The sequence below is a fragment of the Natator depressus genome, chromosome 8, assembly GCF_965152275.1.
Source record: "Natator depressus isolate rNatDep1 chromosome 8, rNatDep2.hap1, whole genome shotgun sequence".
NCBI classification, from domain to species: Eukaryota; Metazoa; Chordata; order Testudines; family Cheloniidae; genus Natator; species Natator depressus.
Window position 1 is genome coordinate 32,284,799 of NC_134241.1, and position 26,538 is coordinate 32,311,336.

General features: G+C 43.2%; 1 protein-coding gene across 1 annotated transcript in view; it reads left to right on the forward strand.

Moving 5' to 3' along the window:
• The window catches only part of RANBP17 (RAN binding protein 17), a 257,021-nt gene extending 232,523 nt beyond the window's left edge, over positions 1–24,498 (forward strand). Inside the window, exons 26-28 of the mRNA XM_074960698.1 lie at positions 11,571–11,669; positions 18,697–18,824; positions 23,358–24,498. Coding sequence (XP_074816799.1) covers positions 11,571–11,669; positions 18,697–18,824; positions 23,358–23,454 — 324 coding nt within the window. The 3' untranslated portion in view covers positions 23,455–24,498. The remainder of the gene's footprint in view (positions 1–11,570; positions 11,670–18,696; positions 18,825–23,357) is intronic.
• The last annotated feature ends 2,040 nt before the right edge of the window (positions 24,499–26,538 follow it).

Sequence of the window (26,538 nt, forward strand, 5' to 3'; positions counted from 1 at the left end):
CACTCCTCAGCAGGCTAGAAAGCCGTTCTGTCCCACGCCTCCTCTGCCACCATCAAGGTCCTGGGGTGTTCCCCAGTCCAGCTCCTACAGGAAGAAGAAAAGGAGTACTTGTGGCACCTTAGAGACTAACCAATTTATTTGAGCATAAGCTTTCGTGAGCTACAGCTCACTTCATCGGATGCATACTGTGGAAAGTGTAGAAGATCTTTTTATACACACAAAGCATGAAAAAATACCTCCCCCCACCCCACTCTCCTGCTGGTAATAGATAAGCTATTAATAGAATAGCTATTAATATTAAGCTATTAATAGCTTATCTATTACCAGCAGGAGAGTGGGGTGGGGGGAGGTATTTTTTCATGCTTTGTGTGTATAAAAAGATCTTCTACACTTTCCACAGTATGCATCCGATGAAGTGAGCTGTAGCTCACGAAAGCTTATGCTCAAATAAATTGGTTAGTCTCTAAGGTGCCACAAGTACTCCTTTTCTTTTTGTGAATACAGACTAACACGGCTGTTACTCTGAAAGCTACAGGAAGAAGGACAGAGATAAAGGGTTTAAGCAGTGGCACCCTTTCTTCCCATTCCTCTGCCCAGCCTGGTTCTTCCAGAAGCCATGGAAGCCAGAAGCAGATGTTTTGGGGGTGCGCATGAGGACGGTGCCCCAGTCACTTCTCAGGATCCACCCCCCTGCTCTTTCCTCAGCCGCCTGCGCTCCTTCCAGTCGGCCTGATCGTGGCTGACCTCAGACCATTGGGTGCTCTACATAATATCTTCAGGCTACACCCTGCGGTTCATGACCGACCCTCCCTCCAACCCCTTTTCCCTGTCCCTCTTCAGGGACCCTTCTCATGAGCAGCTACTCATTCACAAGATCAAGAACCTCCTGCTCCTGGGGGCAGCGGAGGAGGTCCTTCCAGACATGAAAGGGAAAGGGCTCTACTCTCACTATTTCCTAATCCCAAAAGCAAAAGGGGACGTCAGACCCATTCTGAACCTGCGCCGCCTCAGCAAGTCTCTCAAGAAGTTAAAGTTTTGCATGGTCTCTCTGGCTTCTATTATTCCCTCCCTGGATCTGGGACACTGGTACTCCACCCTTGACCTGAAGGACGCATATTTTCATTTTCCCAAGGTACAGGCTTTTCCTCCGTTTTGTATTGGGCCACCGCTATTTTCAATTAACAGTGCTGCCCTTAGGTCTCTCATCAGCTCCGAGAGTATTTACAAAGTGCATAGCGCCAGTGGCCACTTACCTGAGGTGCCGAGGGGTGCAAATTTATCCATACCTAGATAACTGGCTAATAAAGGGCTGGTCCCAGGATCAGGTGCAGCGGCATCTCGATCTGGTTTACTCCACCTTTCGCGACCTGGGGCTGTTAATAAACGAGAAGAAATCTACCTTAATTCAGTGCAACACACAGAGTTCATTGGAGTGGTCCTCAACTCTACTCAGGCCAGAGCCTTCCTCCCCGAGGCTCGGTTGTAAGCCATGGCGGTCCTGATCTTGTGCATGCAAACCCTCCCTCTCACCACCGCTCACATGTGCCTTGTTGGGCCACACGGCAGCCTACACTTATGTGGTCCAGCACACGCAGCTCCACCTCAGTCCCTTTCAGATGTGGCTGGTGTCAGTCTATGTCCCCAGCAGACACAGCATGGACCATGTGAGAGTCAGGGTCCCAGACCACATACTGTCATCACCCACATCGTGGTAGAATCCTGCATCGGTGTTGGAGGAGGTTCCCTTCCCTCCGTCCCTGTCAGTGACCCTTGTCTCCAGTGCCTCGGACCCTGGGGTGGGGAGCCCACCTGGCCAATTTCAGCATGCAAGGTCATTGGTCAAGTCATGATCACTTCCTACCCATCAACGTCAGGGAGCTCAGAGCACTTCACCTGGCCTGCCAAGCCTTCCTACCTCACATAAAAAAACAGGGTGGTACAGGTCCTGACAGACAACACAGCACCTATGTGCTATATCAACAAGCAAGGCTGGGCCAGATCATCTGCCCTTTGCCAGGGAGCCCTCAGGCTATGGAACGTCTATGTGCAATGCGGCATCCATCTCGTAGCTGCGCAGCTCCCCATGGCCAGGAATGCTTTGGTAGATGGCCTCAGCAGGACATTCTTATCTCTCCACAAGTGGTCCCTCCTTCCGGAAATGATCAGCTTAATCTTCCGGTGGTGGGGGACTCCCTGAATGGACCTGTTCACAGCCAGGCAGAAGAGGAAATACCACATTTTCTGCTTGATTCGGGGGATCAACAGAGGCTCCCTGTCAGACACTTTTCTGCTCCCGTGGTCGGGGGCTCCATTGTATGCCTTCCCTCCAGTACCACTAATTCACAGAGTACTCATGAAAATCAAGCAGGACTGGGCAAGTAGTGCCGACTTGGTTGCGCCATCACAGGTTTGGCACACTGCTGGACCTCTCGTTGGCTGCTCTGTTACAGCTGCCGTTCAGGCCGGACCTGCTCTCCTAAAACCACAGCAGTCTTCTGCATCCGAAGCTGATGGCACTACACCTGGCAGCTTGGCTGCTGCATTGTTAAATGCGGAGAACATAAGAACATAAAAATGGCCCTACTGGGTCAGACCAAAGGTCCATCTAGCCCAGTATCCTGTCTTCTGACAGTGGCCAGTGCCAGGTGCCCCAGAGGGAATGAACAGAACAGGTAATCATCAAGTGATCCATCCCCTGTTGCTCATTCCCAGCTTCTGGCAAACAGAGACAGCAGTGTTTGGCTGCTGTCCAGCGGGTCCTGTTGGGCAGCAGAAAGCCCTCCACCAGAGCGACCTACCTGGCCAAATGGAAGCAGTTTGCTTGTTGGACCTCGGATAAAGGCATTCAGCCTGAGCAAGCCTCGCTGCAGTTAATCCTGGACTACCTCCTGCATCTCAAGAACCAAGGCCTGTTCCTTGGGTCCACTTGGCCACTATTTCAGCCTTCCGTCCGCCGCTCAAGGGTAGGTCAGTTTTCGCCCAGGACATGACTGCTAGGTTCCTCAAGGGCCTTGAGCACCTCTACCCATACGGCAGGAACCCTGTCCTGGCACATGGGACCCACGCTTCGAGCCCCTGGCTTCCTGCTCTCTCCTTCTTCTTTCCTGGAAGTTCGTATTCCTAGTTGCAATAACTTTCCGCCGCCAGGTCTCTTAGATTAGGGTGCTTACATCAGAACCGCTCTATACAGTCTTTTACAAAGACACGGTCCCGCTGCAGCCACACCCAGCTTTCCTGCCCAAAGTGGTCTCGCAGTTTCATACGGGCCAGGACATTTACTTGCCTGTCTTTTTTCCAAAGCCGCATGAGGAGGAGGAGAAGGAACATAGATTGCATTCCCTAGATGTCAGGAGGGCACTAGCTTTGAAAGGACCTAGCCATTCCACAAGTAGACGCAATTGTTCGTTGCAGTGGTCGACAGGATGAAAGGTCATCCAGTGTCCACTCAAAGAATTTCTTCTTGGATCACTGCATTCGCTGCTGCTATGATCAGGCGAAGGTGCCCCCTCCGGTGATTGTAACTGCCTACTCAACCAGGGCGCAAGCCTCTTCAGTAGCTTTCCTAGTTCAGATGCCTATCCAGAACGTCTGTAGGGTGGCCACCTCTTCACCCGTGCACACATTTACATCCTGTTACGCAATTACCCAGCAGACGTGGGACGATGCTGGCTTCGGTAGAGCAGTACTGCAAGCCACTAGACTGTGAACTCCGAGCCCACCTCCGAGGATACTGCTCGTGAGTCTCCATTACCAGCCCTCCTGCCCCTCTGTCGGAGATGCCGGCAAGAAGGAACTGAGAGGGCGTAGGGTTAGCAGTGCCTAATATACCAATGCATGAGCTCGGCACTCAAGGGGGCACTACAGCCTACCCTACAAATACCACTAAGGCAAAAATCTCCAACGACTGTGCACGTGGGCATGCACTCACCTAGAACGGAATGGACATGAGAAACGCATCTTAAAGAACAACAGTTACGAAAAGATAGGTACTCGTTTTTTTACTAATTTCTGGTAAAGATATCTAAAGACCTCAACACTTGTCCCTGCTCCACACACACATGTCTGCAAAGTGTAAAAAGTTGTGCAATCAAGGGCTCAGTACTAAAAACCTGTTCTATCAGAACTCTGTCATCCCTTGATAATGCTGTGGACCTTTTATATCCTCATGGCCACTGTACTGGAAATGGCATCTCAAATAGGGGCAGGAATTAATTTGAAGTGACCATCATAATGTCCAAGCTCAAGACTGCTGAATACCACCATCGGGAAAAGGCAGCTACTGAGTTCATTTTGCAAGTGTAAGTTATTCCAGCCCCAAGGTAGAATAATTTGCTGCACAGATGGGTAGGCAAAACGAAGCTGTGCAGATACATGGGTTTGTAAACATCCGTCAGCCACATCAGCTATCCAGATACAAAATCTAGCACTTCAGGCAGCATGTGAGTAAGTGACATTCAACAGAGGACTTACATGAAATTCAGTGTAGACAGAAGCAAGGCAATACATATTGGAAGTGAATAATTAAACTAATAAATCTTATCCCCCCTCCCATGCAGAAAGAGAAGTTACTTCACTCTTCAGCCTTCTTCCTATTGCCAAAGTTAAGACTGTCGCTCATTATACTTAACCCATGCCACCCCCACAGAAGCCAAAATTAGCCCATGCACCACCCACGAGACCTCTTCCCCTCATACTAGATGATATGTCATTCATGAGACTGACCACCCATAAGCCTTACTCCTCCCCACATTCTGATAAGGTGTGGCTATGCCCTTTGTTACACCCCTTCAAATGAACAGTTCAGATGCAGGCAGTACTTAGATGGGATCTAGCACAAATACATATGTGCCACTATATTAAAACATCTACAGCAAATTACAAATGTTTAAATTTGGTGTTTGTGCCCCCCTAATTTGTGGGGACAGTGTTGAGTTCTGAATGGCAAATTTGCAAGAATATAACAGCTTCCATTTTTCCCAGCTGTTGTATTTACTTTCCAATGCAGTGCAAACATCTGCTTTAAAAGCTTGTCAACCGTTTGAAAGGCAATTTACTACTAGCCAAAAGTTTCAAATACATAACATGGAGATGAAAGTGAGCTTTCACCTTACATAGTCCATTTTATCCTGTTGATCTACATTTTGCTGCCATTGAAATAAATAATTTATTACCGTTTATTTCAGCAGAGGAAAAGTAAAACTGTTTGCAGTGTGATGTGTGGGTAATATTAAGAATAGGCACATTGCATACAGTTGTCATTAATTAACCTGGAGCTATCATTCTGAATGTATCTTCTCCCGAGTAAGTGGTGACATATGTACTGTAGATAATTCTTTCCCAGAGAAAGAGCCAGACTTTGATACTTGAGGTTAGTAGCTTCTCACTCTGAGTAGTTCCATTAATTCCATTGGACCAGTGGTGAAGTAAGATACTATTGCATGTCAGAGAGGCTTTCAGAATCAGGCCCAAACTGATTAAAAGATTGAATTTGGAGGGGATATTGAGTATCTGAAATAATGGAAAAATTAAAACAACACCAGAACAACTGTGAAACTCCATTTTTCTGCTTGCCAATTTACAGTGAGGAAAATAGAGATTTTAAAACTACACTAGGTGGTTACAGTTTTGTAAATGGGAAGGGCTCATATCTTTCCCCTTATAAAATCAGTGAATAAATGTAGTGTTCATGCTGGATTTGAGACCAGCTCATTCACTGCAGGCTCTGTGCAAACTTCCCCAGGCAGTTCTGACATGATACTTGCACTCTGACCTGTGGTACCCCCCTGCCAGTCTAACCTTGGGTTCCTTTCAGAGGGAACTGCCAGTTCTGTGGTGATTTTATGATGTGCAGATATGGTGAAACAATTAACTAATTTTCACTGTTGACTTATGCAAGGAAAGTGTGCACTGGACAGCTAACAAACTTCTCAATAACCCTCCCTCTTGTCTTATATCGGGCTGGGACAAGTGATCATGGAAATTTTCTTTCTAAATACTTCATCCTTTGAATTTATAGTTCAGAAAGTGAACAGTGGACCAGCAGACAATGCTGCACTTAAGGATTTATTTACTCTATACGCTTGACAAAAGTAAGATAGGGTGGTTGTGTCACTCAGCCTGATTAGGCAGAATATAGCCAGGTTTGTACTGGTTCATTTAGCTCCAGCCATAACTGATATGTACTTCATCAGCAGAGAGCAATCAGTTAGTTAATTATGCTCAAGTGATAAGGTGTATTAAATTTGAATAGGGTCATGTTTGTTTCTACTCAGTGTGTTGACTTGTGAGGAGATCATAGTAAAAGAAACAAATTGCCCTACTTACTAGAAAATGTAGCATTCAGAACTAATTTGTAAGTCATTTACAGTGTCAGAACTAATTTTCAAATATATTGGCATCAGATGTTCTTTTAATTAATTGTGGATGGAAGGTGGTTGTTCATTTCGGTCATGTTTTCAAAGGCATGTGTGTCAGGTGAACCATGCAAAATGCCACACCCCATGAATAAGTATTTGCAAGACTTTTTGTTAGTGTTCCGTATCTATATCCTGCTTGTGTGTGGGTGTAAGGGTGAGAGAATAGACCTATCTCTTAGCCAGTAATATGCAAACAATAGATATAACCTGTGACACAAGTAGATCGAGAGAGTTTATAGCAAATCGTGTTTCAGTCTGCTGAAACGGCTGCATGCATATTTCAATTCATATATATGTCCTGGGACTGGGACCCCAGGAGTGACTTCTCAATCATATATACCTTAATTTTCCCCCAAATGAAGCAAAAAAGCTAGACAACTCTGAGGACTGTACCCAGGCCAGACTCAGTGTTGGCAACTCTCACGATTTTGTCACAAGTCTCATGATATTCTGGGATTTTTCTTAAGGCCCAAACTGCTGGAATCCAGATATTGCATGGGAATCTCAGTTTAAACAACAACAACAAAAAAGTCTGAATGTAGCCCTCTTGGTTGCAAAGCAAAATGTGAAAGTATGACCTGACTGTGCCCTCAAACCTGAGTAACCCAAAGGCAAATATAAAGAACTCTAAATTAATTATATTTTTAAAAACTATCATTATTTTTAAGCTAGTCCCATAATCTGTAGAGCGAGATAATGCAGACTGGTTCACAATTTTGGAGCAGTTAGTGCCCACTACAGTTTATTAGAAAATGATGCTCCATATACTTGCTGAAGAGGGAGGTGTTGGTGAAGGAAGGAGTGAAAGCTCCATTGCCAATGGAAATTAGTATTCATGGTTTCTAAATTAGGAGGTGGCTCTCTGGAGCCTGAGACACAAAAACTCATCAAAAACTTTGTGTGCAGAACTACAAAAATCTGAATATTTGTAATATTTGAAATTTCCTTAACAGCCAAGTGTTTGATTAAAAGCTGTTTGCGCTTTTAGAAATGTACCAAATCCTTGGCAAAGTGTTGTTTTCTATCACATAATGCTTGCTGTCTCTGAGCAGTTCTTAAGCATGTTAAAATGTGATTGGTTGCTATAGAATAAAATATTCATACCAACGTAAGAGAGAGAGAAATGAGTTATAGGCTCTGCTGTGATGCAAGTTCTGTTCTACTGACAACATGAAGCAGCAAAAAAGGCTCTTCAATAGAAAGGCAGCTTATGCGTCCTTGGGAATGAATTTTTATAGTGAGGAATGTCTTTGGGAGCTTTTCCTCCAGCACCCAAGAAAGAGACTCTGAAGCGCTAGCATTGCTGGAAAAATGCATCCCTACTCCCACAATTCCCATCACTGGATTTTGGGACCAAATAAAATGGTATCAATAGTTAGACCTGGGCTCTGTTCCTGGCTTTGTCATTGAACTGCTTTGTGACCTTATTGGTATGTCCACAGTGCAATCACAGGGTGTGATTGCTGCTCATATAGACACACCCTAGCTAGCTTCAGTCGAGCTAGCTCAGGTACCAGTAGCATTGAAGTTACAGCAGTACAGGCGTCAGCGCAGGCTAGCCTCACCAGTATTTACCCAGAGTTGTGGGCGGGCATTTACAGTTTCACTGCTCTGGTACCCAAACTGGCTAGTTTAAAGCTAGCCCGGGTTTGTCTACATGAGCAGTAGTCATACCCTGAATCACATACCCTCTGTTCCTCAGTTAACCCGTCTGTGAAATGGGATAATGCTGGCCTCCCTCACAGGCCTGCGGGGAGGTAAATTGATATGTGGAAAGCACTTTACAAGTCTCAAATGAGCTGTGATGTAGAAGCGCAGAGCTGCCTTGTTGTTGTGACACTTATTTATTCTCAATGGACTCCCCAGAATATCATTCTTCAATCAGTTAGCCCAGCTGAAAAATTTTATTATCTGCAGCTCAGTTCTGGAGTGGCAATTTTAGCTTGCTGTGTCAGTCCCCTCATTAGCGTACATGACTGGAAGGATGAGGGGGTTGGTTCTAGTTTAAGTGATAACTAGATTCCTCTTCCTTCAACTTTGTTTGGTTTTGTCACCCAGGTAATTCAAAAATACTAGTTATAGCTAATTTTATTTTAAGAAAATGGCTGATTCAGCCAGTTCCATACATATTGCTAACATAAATACTTGTATTCGGATAAATTACTCCATGGGAATAGAGGACAATACTCAGTGCTTTCCTCAGACACTCCAGGAGTTGTTTCAGTTCCAGTGTGACTTGAACACCTGTACTTTAAAATGTTCATACCAGATTCTAGCTCATGAAAGCCATAGTGTTTTAGAAGAAACCCTCCCAAATTAGCAATGTATATGATGTCTGAAAGGAAAAGCTGTAGCTTCCGTCTTACTAGTCAGTCCATGAAGAAGCTGTATATCTGTACTTCCTAACAGCATTGTATTAGCTGAGGCAGGTGTCGGTTAAACTGAACCCAAAACTGGCAGCTCTCCCCAAATGAAGGGATGCATGTAGCTTTTACCCAGGTAAGTAGGGACAGACCACCAACACACACACCAGGTAGTGAGGGCACAGCCTTCTTTTAGAGAAGGTTGAGTCTGTCCTGTAATGGCGCCATATGGCTTTCACTGGGGAGAGTTGAGCTTCTTTGCTGATTATGGCCAGGAGCTTCACTAGGGTGTGCATTTTGCCTTCCTGCTTTATTATTTTTGTACCAACATAGATTGGGACTTGAAATCTCAAAGAAACGCTCATGTGTTATATGATATGGTTTTGGAGATTTAGTAGATGGCACTCTTCCCTCTCAGTCAGTATTGAACGATTGCCCCAGGATTGGTAGTAGGGTAAATTCTGCTCAAGAAGGTTCCATCTTTCGAATTAGGCTTAATACTAAAAGCCTGACTACCGTACTTGCAACCATTACATATCCAGTGGCCCCTTTTCCTAAAAAGTAGGGGTGTATCAATCTTGATATCCTGGCTGAATGCAAACTTGGATGATTCCATTTTGCCTCCGAAAGATTTCCCTTGTATTTTCAAGTGCTTGCTTTAAGATCACCTGATGAAAGATGCTATAGAGTTATGAGGAATTATTATTGCTGCTGTTCATGTTTCAGGATCAACGAAGTTCCTGTCATTCCTTCCCCAGTGGTTTTTAGTGTTTGCATTAATTGAACTATTGTCTTTATCCTGGGTAATTGAAAAGTAGCTTGACATATGCATGTTATGGGAAAGCAAAGTGACGGATTAGCCTTTCCCACGCCGCACCTTGTGCTCCTAGCATCAAAATTTCAAATAATTTTTGGCTATCTACTTGTTCCAAGTGATTTGTAGTACTGGGATTCATCTTTTTTCATTTAATGAAACATGTTGTTTGACTTAGCCTTGGTCAGTTATTACAGGCTGGTTTGCAGTGTGGTAGTTCTCTGGGGACTCAGCTCATAGCTACTCATTGGCCTAGAAGAAATGATTTAATGATTTTCCACATTCTCTGTGTGTATTTGGTTTTAGGGCTAGTAGATATTTTACAAATGTGAGTCAAGTTCTTTGTTGGTGGCATTTTACGAATTTTCACTCTGTCTAATCCCAACCAGACACTTTTTAGATTCATGTGTGTTGTGCCCCTTAGCATTTTAGGCTCTAATGTGTTTCCAGAAGATCGTAGGGCATTTTATCATCAAATGGTTTCTTTGCTTATTTTATTTATTTTGTTTTATTAAACTCAGGCTCATCCAATGCACTGGGTGCACATACAATCTCTACAAAAGCTACAAATAACAATGATAACTCAATACCCAACAATAAGGCTTTCCCAGATACCTCCTCCCCCGAAACAGAACCCCATCCCTCCCAGCAAAAGCCTGGGAGATGTAATAGGCTTTGCAGCCAAACTTGGAAAAAGCCTAGGAGAGCTAATAAGCCTTGCATTATTACCTGAAGAGAAGCCACTTGTGGCTCCGGCAAACCAATGGGGACAATTAATTCCATAACTGAGACCCCCACATTGTGAATGCCCTGCCTCCAACCCTTCCTGGATTAATAGTAATAATACCTAGTGCTTTATATTCCTAGATGTCCAAGTGCTTTACAAAGGTGGGTAAATATCATTATCCCCTTTATACAGAAGGGGAAACTGAGGCAAAGGGGCAAAATGACTTGCTGAAGTTCACATGCCAAATAAGTGGCAGAGTTGGGAACAGTACCTAAGTCTCTTGATTTAGGGCTTGTCTACATGAACATTTATTTCACGGCAAGCTGGGGTGTAAATCTACCCTTCAGTAACCTGCTGCACACTTAGAAGCTGTTTGAATCCTGCTGACACACTAAAAGTTTGAGTGCCCTTTGGTCTCGCCCACTTTGAAATGGGACTAGATCAAAGCACACTAAAGAACTGTTAATGCATGTCAGCAGGGTCCACATGGACAGTTAGTGTGCAGCAACCTAGTGGGGGAGAGATTTACATCCCAGCTGGCTGCAAACTAAATATTCCTGTAGACAAGCTCTCTGTCTTTGCTTTTGCCTTCACAAAAGTAGGGAGCTCTCAACTCAGGTGCCCCAGCTGATCACAAATACTGAAGTATCCCACAAGAAAAGGGGTGGTCTCTGAGGTAACAAGGACCCATCCAATTTAAGGTTAAAAGCAGCACTTTGAGTGGCATCTGAAAATGAATTTGGAACTAGTGCAGATTACTAAGCATAGATGTGACTTTTAGGTAGCCATTTTCTAAATCATCTGAAGTGTATGAGTAGTGGTAAAGATCAGCACTAGACAGAACACACTGAAGTGATCCATCCTCAAGGGGGCAAAGGCACGGGTCACTGTAGTGAGGTCTGCATCTGATACAAATCATCCCAGCTGTCTGAACAGGGATAAATGTCAAGTCATGATGTAGTCCGTTTTCTGGTTAGTTTTTTCTTTAAACAAACCTTGGGTGCCATTTTTCTAGAACTTTCTACTGATAATGGCCTCTGTTGGGTATGGGAATAATTATACAAGAGTGAGTTGTGTAGAAAAGGATATAACGTATTTGGGCACACACGATGCCAAGGAGGAGTTCAACATTGTTTGAAAAGGGATCATTTATTTTTCTGGGCAGTCATTAATTAAAATCCTTGGGACCAAATCACACGTTATAGGACCAAATATACAAACTAATGCAAAATAAATGCATTTTCTTTCAGATGATGTCGATTCTGATGAACACCATCATTTTTGAGGATTGCAGAAACCAGTGGTCTGTGTCCAGACCACTGCTAGGGCTTATACTTCTCAATGAGAAGGTAAGTATTGCAGAAATGCTACCAGATTCATTCTGCACATGCTCACTGTTGTGTCTGCCGAGATGGTTGAAATAAAATCCTCTGCTGAGAAGCTTAAGTTAAATACTATTAAATCTTATTTTTGGTGTTGAAACTGAATTTTTTAAATTTAATTAATTTTCACAATGTATGCTGTTTGTTTACTTTTTGCATTTCCCTCAGCTTGGGCAGCAAAGCTAGTCAATTTTTAATCAGTTGCTGCTTCTCATGCACTAGTCCAGTGCAGTAGCATTTGTGTTGTGAATGGTGTTGGAAATGTTTTGACTCCAGGCAAAAACAAAACTGAAAACCCTTCTTTTTGCTGATAATTTTAAACATCCATGTTAATACTATTCATTGCCAAACCTGGTGGTGTTGATCAGTAACAAAACCTACATTTGGGTGACTAAACAAGCTGGCATTGTCCCTTTAAGCACAGTTTTAGGGGATGCTAGCTACAAAACAGAAGAGTGTTCAGATTTTGTCATGTTTGCTCTTTGCATTCACTGTATTTGCTCAGTAATTAACTTGTACCTTACTGAACATAAAGTTGCATTTGCTCATAGACTTACAAAGATTTCAAGACTTTAACAAACTAAAATGTTCTTTGCCTTGTCTGACCCTTAATGCACACCACTTTTTAGATAATTGAAAACTAGAAGTCACTTACAAGACTGCCAATCCTTGCACTGGGCATTAGACTAGGATAAATATAAAGCCACGGTTTCTAGTCCTCACAATCTCATAGATTTCTGTGACCCCTCCTGTAGGTTTTCCTAACCAATGGAAACATTACTCAAAGTATCACCCAAGTTTCACTGGAGAGATTTGGAGCCATATTTTCTCCTTCATGCCCAGCCTACAAATACCACGCATACCAGTTATCGAAAGGAAAGCAGAGAACAGCCCAACAGCAGAACCTTGGCCCTCATGACGCTCTCCAGCCACCCCATCCCTGACAGTAAGGCTCACTTTGGAGTGATACTGCTATTGCCTACTTTTCTTCAGCTTCACACACCTCCCCGGTAGCCTCTGGCAAGGAAGGGCAGGTGCTCTCCCGTTCTCACCCCCTCAGATCTTGCAGAGAGAGCCCATGCATTCAGGGATAGGGAACATGGCACAGAGCTATTGGCCACCCTTTCAAATTCCCCACCTCTTTTCCTTGCTGTCTTGCTCCCTTCTACCCATGTTAGGGGGTGGAGGAGAGTATCCAGCACAGATGCTTTATAAGTGCTGGAGAGCTGCTCTCAGTGAGGATGAATGACCTAATTTATGTAATAGAAAAATCTAGCCACACCTTCACCCAACAACTCAAGCCCAACCTGCGGGTCACAAAAGTACGATTAACTTTTTTGTTAATTTCTGCAACTCTGATCTTCCAGGGTCCAGCCAGAAGTAGAAACCCTGCAAACACAAGTACTCTTAGGTACCAGGTTTCAGAGTAACAGCTGTGTTAGTCTGTATTCGCAAAAAGAAAAGGAGTACTTGTGGCACCTTAGAGACTAACCAATTTATTTGAGCATAAGCTTTCGTGAACTACAGCTCACTTCATCGGATGCATACTGTGGAAAGTACAGAAGATCTTTTTATACACACAAACCATGAAAAAATGGGTGTTTACCACTACAAAAGGTTTTCTCTCCCCCCACCCCACTCTCCTGCTGGTAATAGCTTATCTAAAGTGATCACTCTCCTTACAATGTGTATGATAATCAAGGTGGGCCATTTCCAGCACAAATCCAGGGTTTAACAAGAACGTCTGAAGGAGGGGAGGGGGTAGAAAAAAACAAGGGGAAATAGGTTACCTTGCATAATGACTTAGCCACTCCCAGTCTCTATTCAAGCCTAAGTTAATAGTATCCAATTTGCAAATGAATTCCAATTCAACAGTCTCTCGCTGGAGTCTGGTTTTGAAGTTTTTCTGTTGTAATATCGCAACTTTCATGTCTGTAATCGCTGGCGGGCCGCCGACAGTCTGTTTACATTTGCATGGCTGCCCACAGCTCCCAGTGGCTGCAGTTTGCCATTCCCGGCCAATGGGAGCTGCGGGAGGCGGCATGGGCTGTAGGGATGTGCTGGTCGGTGCTTCCCGCAGCTCCCATTGGCCACAGGGATTGGCCACTGGGAGCTGCGGGCAGCCCTGCAAATGTAAACAAACTGTCTGGCGGCCTGCCAGTGGATTACCCTGACGTGCTGCAGGTTGTCCACCACTGCCTTAGTGGCTTAATATAATCGTCTGAAAAGGCAACCATTTCAGTAAATTAATGTGAGTTTGTCTAAACTTGTGCGATTTGCTGTGTATGGCAACACATTGTTTCAGAAGATATTGACCTATAGTATTCTCCATACTTCAGAGCAGGATCTTACTTTATTCAGAATTGCTTTATCTCTTGGGCAGTCACAAGTGGCAGTGTATTACTGCTTTGGAGAATGAATTGTCTATACAATAAGATAGTGCTGGGAAAAAATAAGACACTAAGATTAGCGGCAGCCGCATACATTAAAATTCAAACTGAAATCCCAACCATGGAAGGAAACTAATAGAAGAAGAAAATATATCAAAAAGAGAAGCGCTGTCTCATCATTCACCTGTGCTGAAGGATCCAATTTTAGCCATATCCAATAGCACTGTCATTCATCTTCTTGGTGTGTTATTGTGATTTAAATCCAAGCTCTATAAGAGAGAGCAGTTCTTTTAAAATGATTGAGAGGGAATAAGGGCAAATTCAGTGTTTAGAAAAAGTTTATGACATCACAATATTATACTTTACAGATGGAAGCAATATTTCCTACTTTGGGAGGAAAACTAATCATTTTCTATGTGCTCTGAGTCACTGCATCATTATAAAAGTGGGAAATAAGTAGTTTTGTGCATTCCCAATCTTGTTCAAGATGACACTTTTGTTTATAATGCCTCTGATTTATAGCATTTAAATATTAGCTTGACTACATATTAATTATGTGCTTTTACTGTTAGCCACTTTAATGTAAGAAGAAATTAAATATTTCACTTGAAGATAAAACTGTGCAGTGGTGAACCCTAAGAAATAAATATGTGGCAGCAGAGTATTCTCTTTCTACTTAAGTTAGACTAGTTCTAATGATCATGGGCTTTGTTTGTCAGAAATGTGTGTGTACATGCACCCTTACTTAGCACCAATTGAGCTATGGCACAATCTCTTTTGTAAGCGTGGGGAAGGGGAATGTCACCTACCTGGGTCACTTCCCTGGAAGGCTTAGCTCTGAGAATGAATGAGGCGTGAAGGCCCGTTGCATTGCCTCTTTCCACCCCATACACTTCAATGCCTTATTCTGCAGGGCCACAGGAAAGGTCTGAAACATTCTTGCATGACTGCAGAAGTGACTGTTTTTAATTCATTCCAGCCAACTGCTGGTAAATAGATTCCCTTAATTCAGGACATAATCTCTGTAGCTACAGTTCCTGCCACCAGCAACCATAATGGTTACTCATACTGTACTTTTGCTGCTTGGTGGTCTCCTCACTTGTTTTAGTGGTATCTTGTCCATCCATAATTCAGCTCACATGTAAGAGGAAGATATGCCTCATGGGTGCAGACAAGTGCAATTTGCATGTGCCTGTGCCTGCAAGAATAGCTGTGCCCCAGCGGCAGTTGCACTTGTGGTTTCATAGACGCATCAGCAGCAGAAGCTAGACTGGAAGGATGCTGAATCCGTTCTTGTCACCACCCCTCCTGAGTCACCCTACTCACAGTACAGGGGGGGTTGCAGGTGCTTCTGGCACTACTTCACCACTCCATTAACTGCCAGCAGGAGTTACACCAGCAAAGGGAAACTGGCCCACAGTGGCAGGCAGAGCTGCAGGAAATCCCTTCTGTATCAGGACACTGAAGCAACTATTGCCCTCCAACCAAACGATTACCAGGTTAGTGGAGAAGAAGGCATGGGAATCCGGGCAAACGTGGCTGCTAGCAAAAGAGATGCCATTGCAGAAGGTGCTTAGAAACCCTTTCAGGACTACTTGGGATCTCGGATCAGCTCCTGGCAGGCAGCAGCCCATAGACAAACTTATCAGTGGAGGAAGTTTTGCAGTTAACTGTCAAACTATTGATGAAGGCAATTTTTATGAAAAAATGTATCCTTGTCTGCACATTTTGTTCACTTTGAGTGCCTTCCTTCATGGCAGCTCTCTCTAAGGAAGCTCTGGGGAAGCCACTGCTCAAGAAACCAACTCATGGACAATCTTGACAACTTTTCTTTGGGTTGTGGGCTGTGCTAGAATTATCCATCTCTCTGCCATCTTGGGGCTAGGCCATGTTCTTCATCATCCGCCCTGACTGCCTGTTGGCTTTAAACTATAAGGCCGTATACAGTTTGGGAGCTAGCTACCTGCCGAAGAGCTCCTCACCATGCATAAGACTGCTGCCATTGTGGTCAGTGGAGATGTTCAAGCTAACATCTCTCTGGTTTTAAAGGGAGGGGGCTGATGTCAAGGCATTTCCTGACAAGGCATTAAACAACATTGCCTTTTAAGATTCTTGCCCTTCCTATTCTCCCATTGGGCTGACAGAGCCCAGATCTGTAATATTAAGGCCTTGCTGCAAGGCTCTTCTGTTTTCTCAGCCTTTTGTTGGCAGGCAGGTTGAGGGAGGCTATAGGTTTGTTGGGCAATTCATATTTTTAATTTGGGGGTTGACCAATGAGAAAGCCATTTCATTCTGGCTTTCTGCATGTTTTCAGTATCTGTATAAGCCCCTAGAGCTTGGGATAGATACTTTTTAAAATTCACATTGGGGATTGCAAAGGCCTGATTTTCAGCCTAGCATTATCCAGGCCTCTCTTTATGCACCTTCAATTTTGGGGGTGCAGTTTAGATCTTGTGCATGATGCCTAAATTACCTAAATTTCATCAGCAGTTATTTGTGGCCAGGTTTTGAAAATTTGGCCCTAAAATCTTCCAGTGGCTTCTGCTGGGACACACCAATGGTACAGCTTGGACTGTGAAACCTATGTTCCAGAAGCGGTACCCTTTGAAGTGTTCTGACAACTACTACCTTTCCTGATTCTGAATGTTCAGAGGGTGGGACTATGGAAGAGGGGCAGGAAGCATCAATCACCCTGCTTCCTTTCAACCATGGGAGCAGATAGACCAGCAGCCTCACTGGTCCTGGGACCCAGATTCATCAGAATGGATCATGCCCAGTGCCATCGTCTTTTTGTTTAGCTAGGTTTTAGTTAGTGTTTTTTTATTTTTTTTCTTCTTCTTTTCTTGTTTTGGTTTGTTTTGTTTTGTACTAAGGATCTTACTGCTCTGGCACCAGTCTTTTGTTCCAATATTATGGAATTTGAAAACAAATCTGGGTTCAAAGGTGCACTACTTGTCCTGCCATTTTTCCTGTTTTGGACATCCATGTGTGTTGTTTGGCCTGCTTGGGGAAGGTTATTTGTGTTCTTATTGCTCCATATGCAGCTTCTTCACTCCCAGGATCAGAAAGGTGCATCAGAATAGCCTCCAAGTTATGCTAGTGCTAGAAGTATTAGAGTTAAACCTTCCAGTTCTGAAGCACCAGGGATCCGTAAGTGCTGGGAATTCAGCCTCGGCTCCAGCCCCCAAGGGGGTTAAAAAGCCCAGCACAGTTGTTGGCCTCCTTAACTGGAGCCAAAATTGTACTTTACAGGTGGAAGCAATATTTCCTACTTTGGGACACACACTCTCTCCACTTGACAGCATGTGCCATAGGACATTGACAGTTTTAGAACTTGGCCTTCAGTGTAGTACTTACTTAGCTCATGGAGTCTCTCTTCAAACGCATGGGAGACTGTTCCCCATTTCATCTCTTGATTAAGATATCCTTTTCTGTAGCTATTCCATCGGCTAGAAAAGTGAGTGAGCTGTAGGCTTTCATGGCGGACCCCCACTCTTACAATCCTTCACAAAGATAAAGTGATGGTAACAAAATTCCATCTTAACCAGTTCATAAACTTGCCAGTGTTTTTCCTTAGGCCTCACTCTTACTCAGGAGAAGCTAGGCTGCACACCTTGGATGGCTTCTATTTAAAGAGATATGCAGAAAATCATATAGACTGTTTATCTCTTATGGGGGGAAAGTACAGGTCAGGTAATGGCATCACATAACGTTTTCAAGTGGGTTGGCCTCCGTATTGAAGAGTGTTATGAACACACTTCTGTTCCTCTTCCAGAAGGGCTTAGAGCACACTCGCCTGGAGTGAAGGCACTTCCGTGGCCTGTATTACACATATTCCCATATTAAAAACTTGTAGAGCTGCCACCTATAGCCCAATTCATACTTTCCACAAACCATTATTGCTTAGATTTAGCATCGAGGTCAGACGCCTGGTCCAGTAAAGAAGCATTACAGTCTATATGTCAGAGGCCGTCTCATCCCACTGTCCAGAGGGAGGAGTGCTTCTGGCCGGACTCCCAAGAGTGGGAATGGGTAGGAGCCATCTGACAAAGAAATAAAGGTTGTTCAGCTGTAACTGGAGTTCTTCAAGATGGACTCTACATATCCACACTCTCCACACACCTTCCCTCTTCCTGGCTGTCCTAATTTCAACTTGGGACCTAAGGAGCCAGTCAAAAGAACTGAGGCAGCCAGTTCACCATGCTGGGGGGAGGGATAGCTCAGTGGTTTGAGCATTGGCTTGCTAAACCCAGGGTTGTGAGTTCAATCCTTGAGGGGGCCATTTAGGGATCTGGGGCAAAAATTGGGGATCGGTCTTGCTTTGAGCTGGGGGTTGGACTAGATGACCTCCTGAGGTCCCTTCCAATCCTGATATTCTATGATTCTATGAACCTCCTACTCCAAACATTGTGAGCTGCTTGGCGCTCAAGAGCACTCCAACAGGCACTGGTGTTGATACGTTCCAGCAGTTCATGCTGCACCATTGGCGCATCTCAAGAGTATGAATGCACAGAGCTCATTTAGGGTTCTGAGTACAGGTGAGCAACCTCTGCTTTTCACTTCCAAAGTTTGTTTCCTAAGTATTTTCTGCCTTTTGATCACAGTACTTCAGTGAATTAAGGGCAAGCTTGATAACCAGCCAGCCTGACAACAAACGAGAGGTCCTTGACCAGTGCTTTAGGAACCTAATGGAAGGAGTGGAACAAAACCTTTTGGTAAAGAACAGAGACAGGTAAGCTCACAACACCCAAAGTGTTCTCTACTGATTAAAGCCAAATAAAACACTCAACCGGAGAATAACATAACAGAGTATTCTGGGCTAACGTGCAACTACAGTGGAGTTTGTTAGCTTCCTTTAAAAGTAAGGTTATGTCCTACCCAATAATCCTCCCTTAGACTTACTAGTTGGAGCCAGAGCATTTAATAATTATCTGTTTAGTTGCTTTTAAATATGTATTTATTTAGGATAGTCTCAAAGGCAGGGCCTGTCAGGAAATGAGTGCTCCTTTCTCTTTTTGGCCACCACCTCCCCACTGAAAAAAACTACCCCATTTTCTTGGGAGGGGCATAGGTCTCCCTTTCTCCAACATATGGTCTCTCCAACAAAAACCAGTCTGATGCTCTTGGGTGCTGCAGAACTACGAGGGCTTCTGCAGCCTCTGCTGCTCTAAGTGCTGCTGCTTTGACTGACCCCAGCCCCTGCAGACAGAAGGATGTAACTATGAACTGTAAAAAGACAGAAATGGGAGAGGGCCAGTTGGGGCCCTCATACCAGCTAACTGTAACACTACTGAGCTGTTTTTTGTTTGTTTGTTTTTCAGAAGACCAAGATTGGCAATTTACTCACTTTCACCCTCGCTGTAAAAATTTGGGTTAGTTTAAAACAAGAGCAATAGAAGTTGTCTGCATTTGAGGTTCACACTAGTTGTCTGTTACCAACTGTGTTTTCACCTCCCCTCACCTTTACTCCACCAAACCAAAATCTTAACGTGATTTATACCATGGTAGAATTTCCTGGAAAGCTTGAGACAAACTGGACAAGACATTTGGGAGTGGGGAAAGTTAAAACAATTAGATGATTCCATTTCTCCATTGTTTTCTGAGAAATGTTGACTTGTCAAAATTCCAAAACGGTTTGGTTTAGAACCCCCAGATGGGTTTTAATCTGTGTTTTCCTCTAGGACTGGTGCCTTGGGCTATTTTTAGTGGAAGAGGGTTGCTTTTGAAATTAAATGTTAAATTACATTTCTGAACACATTATGGTCTCTGCAAGGATGATCATTTCCTTATATCCCTGATACTAAGTTTATAAACTCCACATGACCCCACTGTGGATAATGGCAATGGAGGGAACCAGTTGAGAGCGGGCAGTGTGGAGATGGAAGGGGTCCCACCTAGTAGTGTAGTGACCACACTTATTCCATGAAATAAGTCCACTTGACATGCCTCACATGTAGCTTTCTCCATGTAGTGGGGAGCCATGTGGGAACCAGAAAGGAGGAAACCATAAGAGGTAATGGTGGCAGACAGTCTGGGGAGGATAGAGATCCATCTCTGCACAGTTCGTAAGCTCCATGGGGATTTCTGTGACTGAACAATCCCACCAGTGTTTTTAACAACTAAAGAAATTTCCAGAGTATTTATTTATAGGTAGATAGTTCAAGCCTTAACTCCATATCTGTCAGTTACTTAAAGGGAAGAACCCTTGAGATAATATTTTCTAAGGAAATAAACAATGTTGGCCTGGAAATTTAAAATTAAAGTTATACTTAAAAGGTTTTAAAAGTACAGAAATACAGTTAAGGTCCCACAACCAACCTCAGCCATTAAACAGTAGAGTCACCCATCGAACAACCACAGACTAGGTGTCAATCTTATCAAATCATGTCCATGACTCAGGTGTGAAGTGTTATGGGACTCCCATATTCGGGTGTACAGTTAGCACTGAGCTACTTTACTCATATAGATTCATAGATTTGTAAGGCCAGAAGGGGCCATTGGCTCGTTTCGTCTGATCTCCTGTATCTCACAGGCTAGAGAATTTCACTCAATTACCCCTCCATTGAGCCCAGTAACTTGTGTTTGACTAAAGCATAACTTGCAGAAGGGCATCAAGTCTTGATTTGAAGACATCGAGAATCCACCACTTCCCTTAGTAGTGTGTTCCAATAGCTAATCCCCCATCACTGTTTAAAAAAGAAATGGTGCTTTATTTCTCATCTGAATTTGTCTAGTTTAATATCCAGCCATTGGACTTCTTATGGGCCACTGTAGCATTTAACCTGAACACTATCTGACTTTAAATTGATATAGCAAACGACTACTGTCTTTGAGTCCACATAGCTGCTTGGAAAAACAGATTAGCGTTCACATCTCATCACCAAAAATGCCCAAATTAAGGGCTATTTCCCCAGGAGTATTTAGAGTTTAAAAGGTATGTCGTATACCATGAGGTTTGCCATTGACATGTCATATGGACAAAGGGGCTGAACTCCCCTTTCACCTCCACGATAACACTTAGGTGCATTGGCTGGACAGTGTGGAGAAGCTTGTGCTGCAGCTACCCATGCTGTCTCTGTTCTATGGATGACCAAGACTTCAGTCTTGAGGGCTATCATCACCTAACTTGCATAAGCCCAAAGTTCAAACACACACAGCCTCTTAAAATAGAATTGCAATGTACAGTGTCTGTGGAGTATTCAAAACTCCAAAGGTTGGGTGGTCTTTTGGGAAGTCTTAGTAGCTGCAGCTAGAGATATGTAGACTGCTCACTTGGGGGTAATGTGAGCAGGTATTATCTAGAATTGTTAAAGGAACGGTACATCAAATGAGTGATCTTCTCTCCCAGCTTCCTGGGATGGCTTTTAGGCAGCCATAGTATGAACAAGCAACATGTCTTATACCCAGGCCAGGGGTGGCCAACCTGTGGCTCCGGAGCCACATGCGGCTCTTCAGAAGTTAATATGCGGCTTCTTTTATAGGCACCGACTCTGGGGCTGGAGCTACTGATGCCAACTTTCCAGTGTGCCGGGGGGTGCTCACTGCTCAACCCCTGGCTCTGCCACAGGCCCTGCCCCCACTCCACCCCTTCCCGTGCCCTTGCTCCTCCCTCCCCCCTCCCCCCCCCGAGCCTCCTGCATGCCACGAAACAGCTGACTGGGAGGTGGGGGAGGGGGAGGGAGGTGCTGCCGGTGGGTAGGAGGCACGGGGGGTGGGGGAACTGATGAGGGGCTGCTGACGTATTACTGTGGCTCTTTGGCAATGTACATTGTTAAATTCTGGCTCCTTCTCAGGCTCAGGTTGGCCACCCCTGACCTAGGCAGTCCTATTTTCAGAGGTTATTTTGGGCTCTTTTAAGTGTCTTGTAACTTCCTAGGAAAGTCCATTTTACTAGTTTATTTTAATTTGGAATGTTCAAATGTGAGCAGAAATCAGTTTTCATTAGCAAAGAAATAAACACAAAAGTAAAGAAGTATGCACAGAAACATTCTGAAATGCATCCTCTGTAACCACACGAAGCAAGCCCTAACCTACCACCCTGCTGCTATCTGCAGTGAACTATGAAGAGCATGAATAGGAAGGGATATCAGCCCCAGTCCTGTCTAGGGATCTTAGACCCACCTGGAATCCCATTGGCTTTGCAAACATTCATCTACACAGAGCCCTTTGCAGGATCAGGTCCTTAAACTGTAATTCACAATTGGTGTTCCTTGGACATCTTCCTTAATCTGACCTTACTGAGCCTGTGAGATTTGACAGCCTCCAAGCAAAGAATGTTTCAGCTGCAATCAATGCAGTTGCAGCATTTAAAAAAGGAGGAAGGGCCCTATATTTGGGGGCACATCTAAGATCAGGATTGTGCCTAATATTTTAAATTAGAAACAAAACATTTAATTTCTGCTACTGAAAATACGTATGTGAAATGTGATAAATGGCAATGCTACACTGTGTTTTAAATAAAGACAGACTGAGGAAGTGGATTTGATCTGGATCAGGTTTGCACTTGCTTTTAGGGCTGAATCAGGGCAAGGGTTCAGTTTCAGGTTGTGATAGTGCTGAAATTACATGTGCTGTCCTAGTGGGATTTGGGCCCCAAAAAAGCTGTACAGTATTCATTGAGTTTGCACCATCTGTTCTCATACGATTTTTGGACAAATCAGTACCAGAAAATAGGCCTTATATATATATCATATGAAAAGTGGTTCAAATATGAGATTCCAATTCTGGCCCACCTCTGCCTTAAACTTGCCAGCAAATATGGTAAAAGAGACAGTTCCAACTACGTTGATAAACAAGAGAATTTGGTCTGCCTTACGTGTAACTGTGTCCTGTTCTGCTGAAACACAGGTTGTACTCTGCCTTCACTATCAAGAAAGGACACTAGGTCTGAAATAGTCTGAACTCAATGACTTTCGGAGCATGTTGCACAAAGTCATTCATTTGTCAAGGTTTTGGGGGATGGTTGAGGGCATTTTTCCCATAAGCAGCATGGGATTCAAAGGAGCTTTCCTGTTTTGATTTCCTGGCTGGCTGAATTTACCATTCATAAGCAGTTCATGCTCCTAATGGTCTGAGCTTACAGGCTGTCCACACATAATGTTTTTAATGCTTCTGGCTAGTCGTTGTTATGTTGTAAGACTAATTATTAGGACACTTAGAGATTTTATCTGAGCATTTTTAATGTTTTTCCTATTGTTTAAATCTAAATAAATCCATAAATCAGAGGTCTGGTTTAACCAAAGATTTGGGGTTTTCTCGTGCCCAGATTCACCCAGAACATGTCGGTCTTTCGAAGAGACATGGCTGATGCCCTGCGCTGTGAAGGGGCTACGGAAGCAAGCAGTTTAGATATGATGAGTTGACGCTGACTTTGGAAACCAGAGCATTGACTAACAACATATAGACTTTGAAAGTTTTGGACCTCACCATATTGTTAGATAGGAGTTGAAAACTATTTTTTTAAATAACTTCTGCCTTTTTATATCTCTGGCCTAAACATAAGAATTTATAACAGTGAAAATGATGTAAAATCAGTCTTAGCTTAAAAAACATTTTCAAACTTTCTTATCAAAATTTATTATCCCTGTTCTTAGACATGTATGAAATGGTGTAGAAACAATACTTAACCAAAGAACAAAATAAACACGCATTGCTTCTAAATGTGTACTAGTTAATGATTCTTAGTTCCACCCATAGCAATAAATAATGTTTCTGACCGCTTTCACTGAGGTCACTTCTGATTGAAACTTTGAGACAAAGATTGGTATAAATTCTATATGAACTCTCTTGAATTAATAAAAATGATTATTTTTCTACAAAATGGTTGCATGTATATTTTAAACATGAGGTTTATGACTCTGCACACTGCAAAGAAGAACAAAGATTAGCAGAATGAAAAATGAGCTCTTTTGGACTAAGAATGTAATAGGAAAACCTAGAATATGGGATATTATAAAGCTTAGAGACAGTAATGCACTCTTTAATGAGATAAAGATAATGCTTTCATTACACAAACATACATTTCAAATGTCTTATTCCAGAAAAAAAACCACAAACAAAAATACAATTGTTGAGACACGTCTTTAAAAAGAATTAAATCTGTCACCCCTGGAAAAAAGAAAGCCGGTAGTAACAGACACTTATTTCCCATATTCAGAGTGGTAAATGGCATAATGAAAGGGTGCATTTAAAATAGAAAATTCAGCAGATTCCTCTTCAGAGATCATAAAAAGTTCAATATGTGCCAAAAAAAAATTCCTTTTACGCTAAGGCTCATGCATGCATTATCCGCTCTGATTTGGTATAGGACAATTAATTTCCATTTTGTGGTGGGTATGAATTATTGTGTGGGTTGATGAAATACACCAATTAATTGGAGTGAAATTTACCAGAAATGGAACTATTTAAGCAATAAGTCAATTACATTTTTTAATGTACAAAAGCTATTACATGCAATTAGAAACTGCTGCTATCTCATTGTTTTCTTAACTAAGATGTAAATAATCTACTTCATATGTTTTTCATGCCATCTTATATTTGGGTAACTTGGTAATATTTTTAGCACTTTCTTGAAAGAATATACGACTTTCAGTGCACCGAGAGTGGGGGAAGTTCAAATCAGTATTTCCTGTAGACATTTTCCTGTTTTTTCTGTGATTATCTTATATTCTTTCTCTACAAATTTTAAATAGTTACAGTAGAAACTATATAGGAGATGAAATCATTCAGTTGAGCAATTTTCTGTTTGCCTTACATTGAAGCATAGCTAAAGAAAATAGTGTAATCTGCAGCCATACGGCCTAATTTGCAGAATTACTGAGCACCAAAAAATCCACTTGAACCCCGACTGCCTGACATCTTTGAAAATCAGGCCACTTTTATTTAGGTGCTGTGACAAAGTTCCTCCTCTACCTTGATGGGTCTTGCGCTTATTGGCGGATTTGCTTGCCTTGGAGCTTCACGGCAGCCCTCAGTTTGGCCGTTTTCGTGAACCCACAGTCCAGGTCAACTCCTCCTGTGTCTGACCAGGAGTTGGGAGGAACCTGGGCCCGCCCTCTACTCCGGGTTCCAGCCCAGGGCCCTGTGGAATGCAGCTGTCTAGAGTGCCTCCTGGAACAGCTGTGCGACAGCTACAACTCCCTGGGCTACTTCCCCATGACCTCCTCCCAGCACCTTCTTTATCCTCACCATAGGACCTTCCTCCTGGTGTCTGATAATGCTTGTACTCCTCAGTCCTCCAACAGTCCACGTTCTCACTCTCAGCTCCTAGTGCCTCTTGCTCCCAGCTCCTCACACACACGCCACAAACTGAAGTGAGCGCCTTTTTAAACCCAGGTGCCCTGATTAGCCTGCCTTAATTGATTCTAGCAGCTTCTTGATTGGCTGCAGGTGTCCTAATCAGCCGGTCTGTCTTAATGGTCTCCAGAAGGTTCCTGATTGTTCTGGAACCTTCCCTGTTACCTTACCAATGGGAAAGGGATCTACTTAACCTGGGGCTAATATATCTGCCTTCTATTACTCTCCTGTAGCCATCTGGCCTGACCCTGTCACAGTACCTAAATGTGGAGTAGGAACCCAGTTTTAGGTGCCCAAGTTAGATTAGTTCAAAGACTTTATTGTTATTACTGATCAGATAAATAGCATCTAGTACAATGAGTCACTTTCCCATTGAGAACTTAGACAAAATTAGAATCTTCTTTAAGTCAAATTCTGAAAGCAACAAAATCTAAACTACTTTAACGAATGTTTGGGAGTGGAGGGGTTGTTTGCTGGTTTTCATTCTACCCCTGAAAATGGCTCCAGGAGTCTATGTGCTAAATGGTCTCTCCTCTTTTGGCAAGTTTGCTGTAGAAACCACTTCAGTTATCTGTTTCAGAGTGGTAGCCATGTTAGTCTGTATCAGCAAAAAGAACGAGTACTCCTCGTTCTTTTTTCAGTTATCTGGAAACTCTATACATTTGCATTAAAAGGTTCAGATTAAAACTAATGCGTTCATTGACTCTGCTTTTCTTTGTCGTACTGCAGAAATAAATAATAGTTACATGCAATCAGCTTGCACCCACAAATCAGTCAGTTTACTGGCTAAATTATCCTGCTCTGCTGAAAGCTAAATTTGGGCATATTGAAAAGAAGCACCATGTGCCCTCATAACTCAGCACTCAGATTTTAGGGCTTCCTCTAATATAAGGCTATTGACTCCCTGGAGCATTGAAGTGCATTTTCAGAATTTCACTTCTAAAACATACCTTGTTACAAACAAACAAGGTCCTAAACTGGGCAAACTTGATATGCATATTTGAACAGCATCTCAACCTCAGTTAACAATTGACAACTAGAACTTATGTAGAGTAGACAGCCGTATAAACATGCCTGCTTTTAGGTTTGAAAATAGATGGCATAGCAAATAAAGCCTATATTTTATGGCTCCAGCTTCTTTCTTAAGAGTT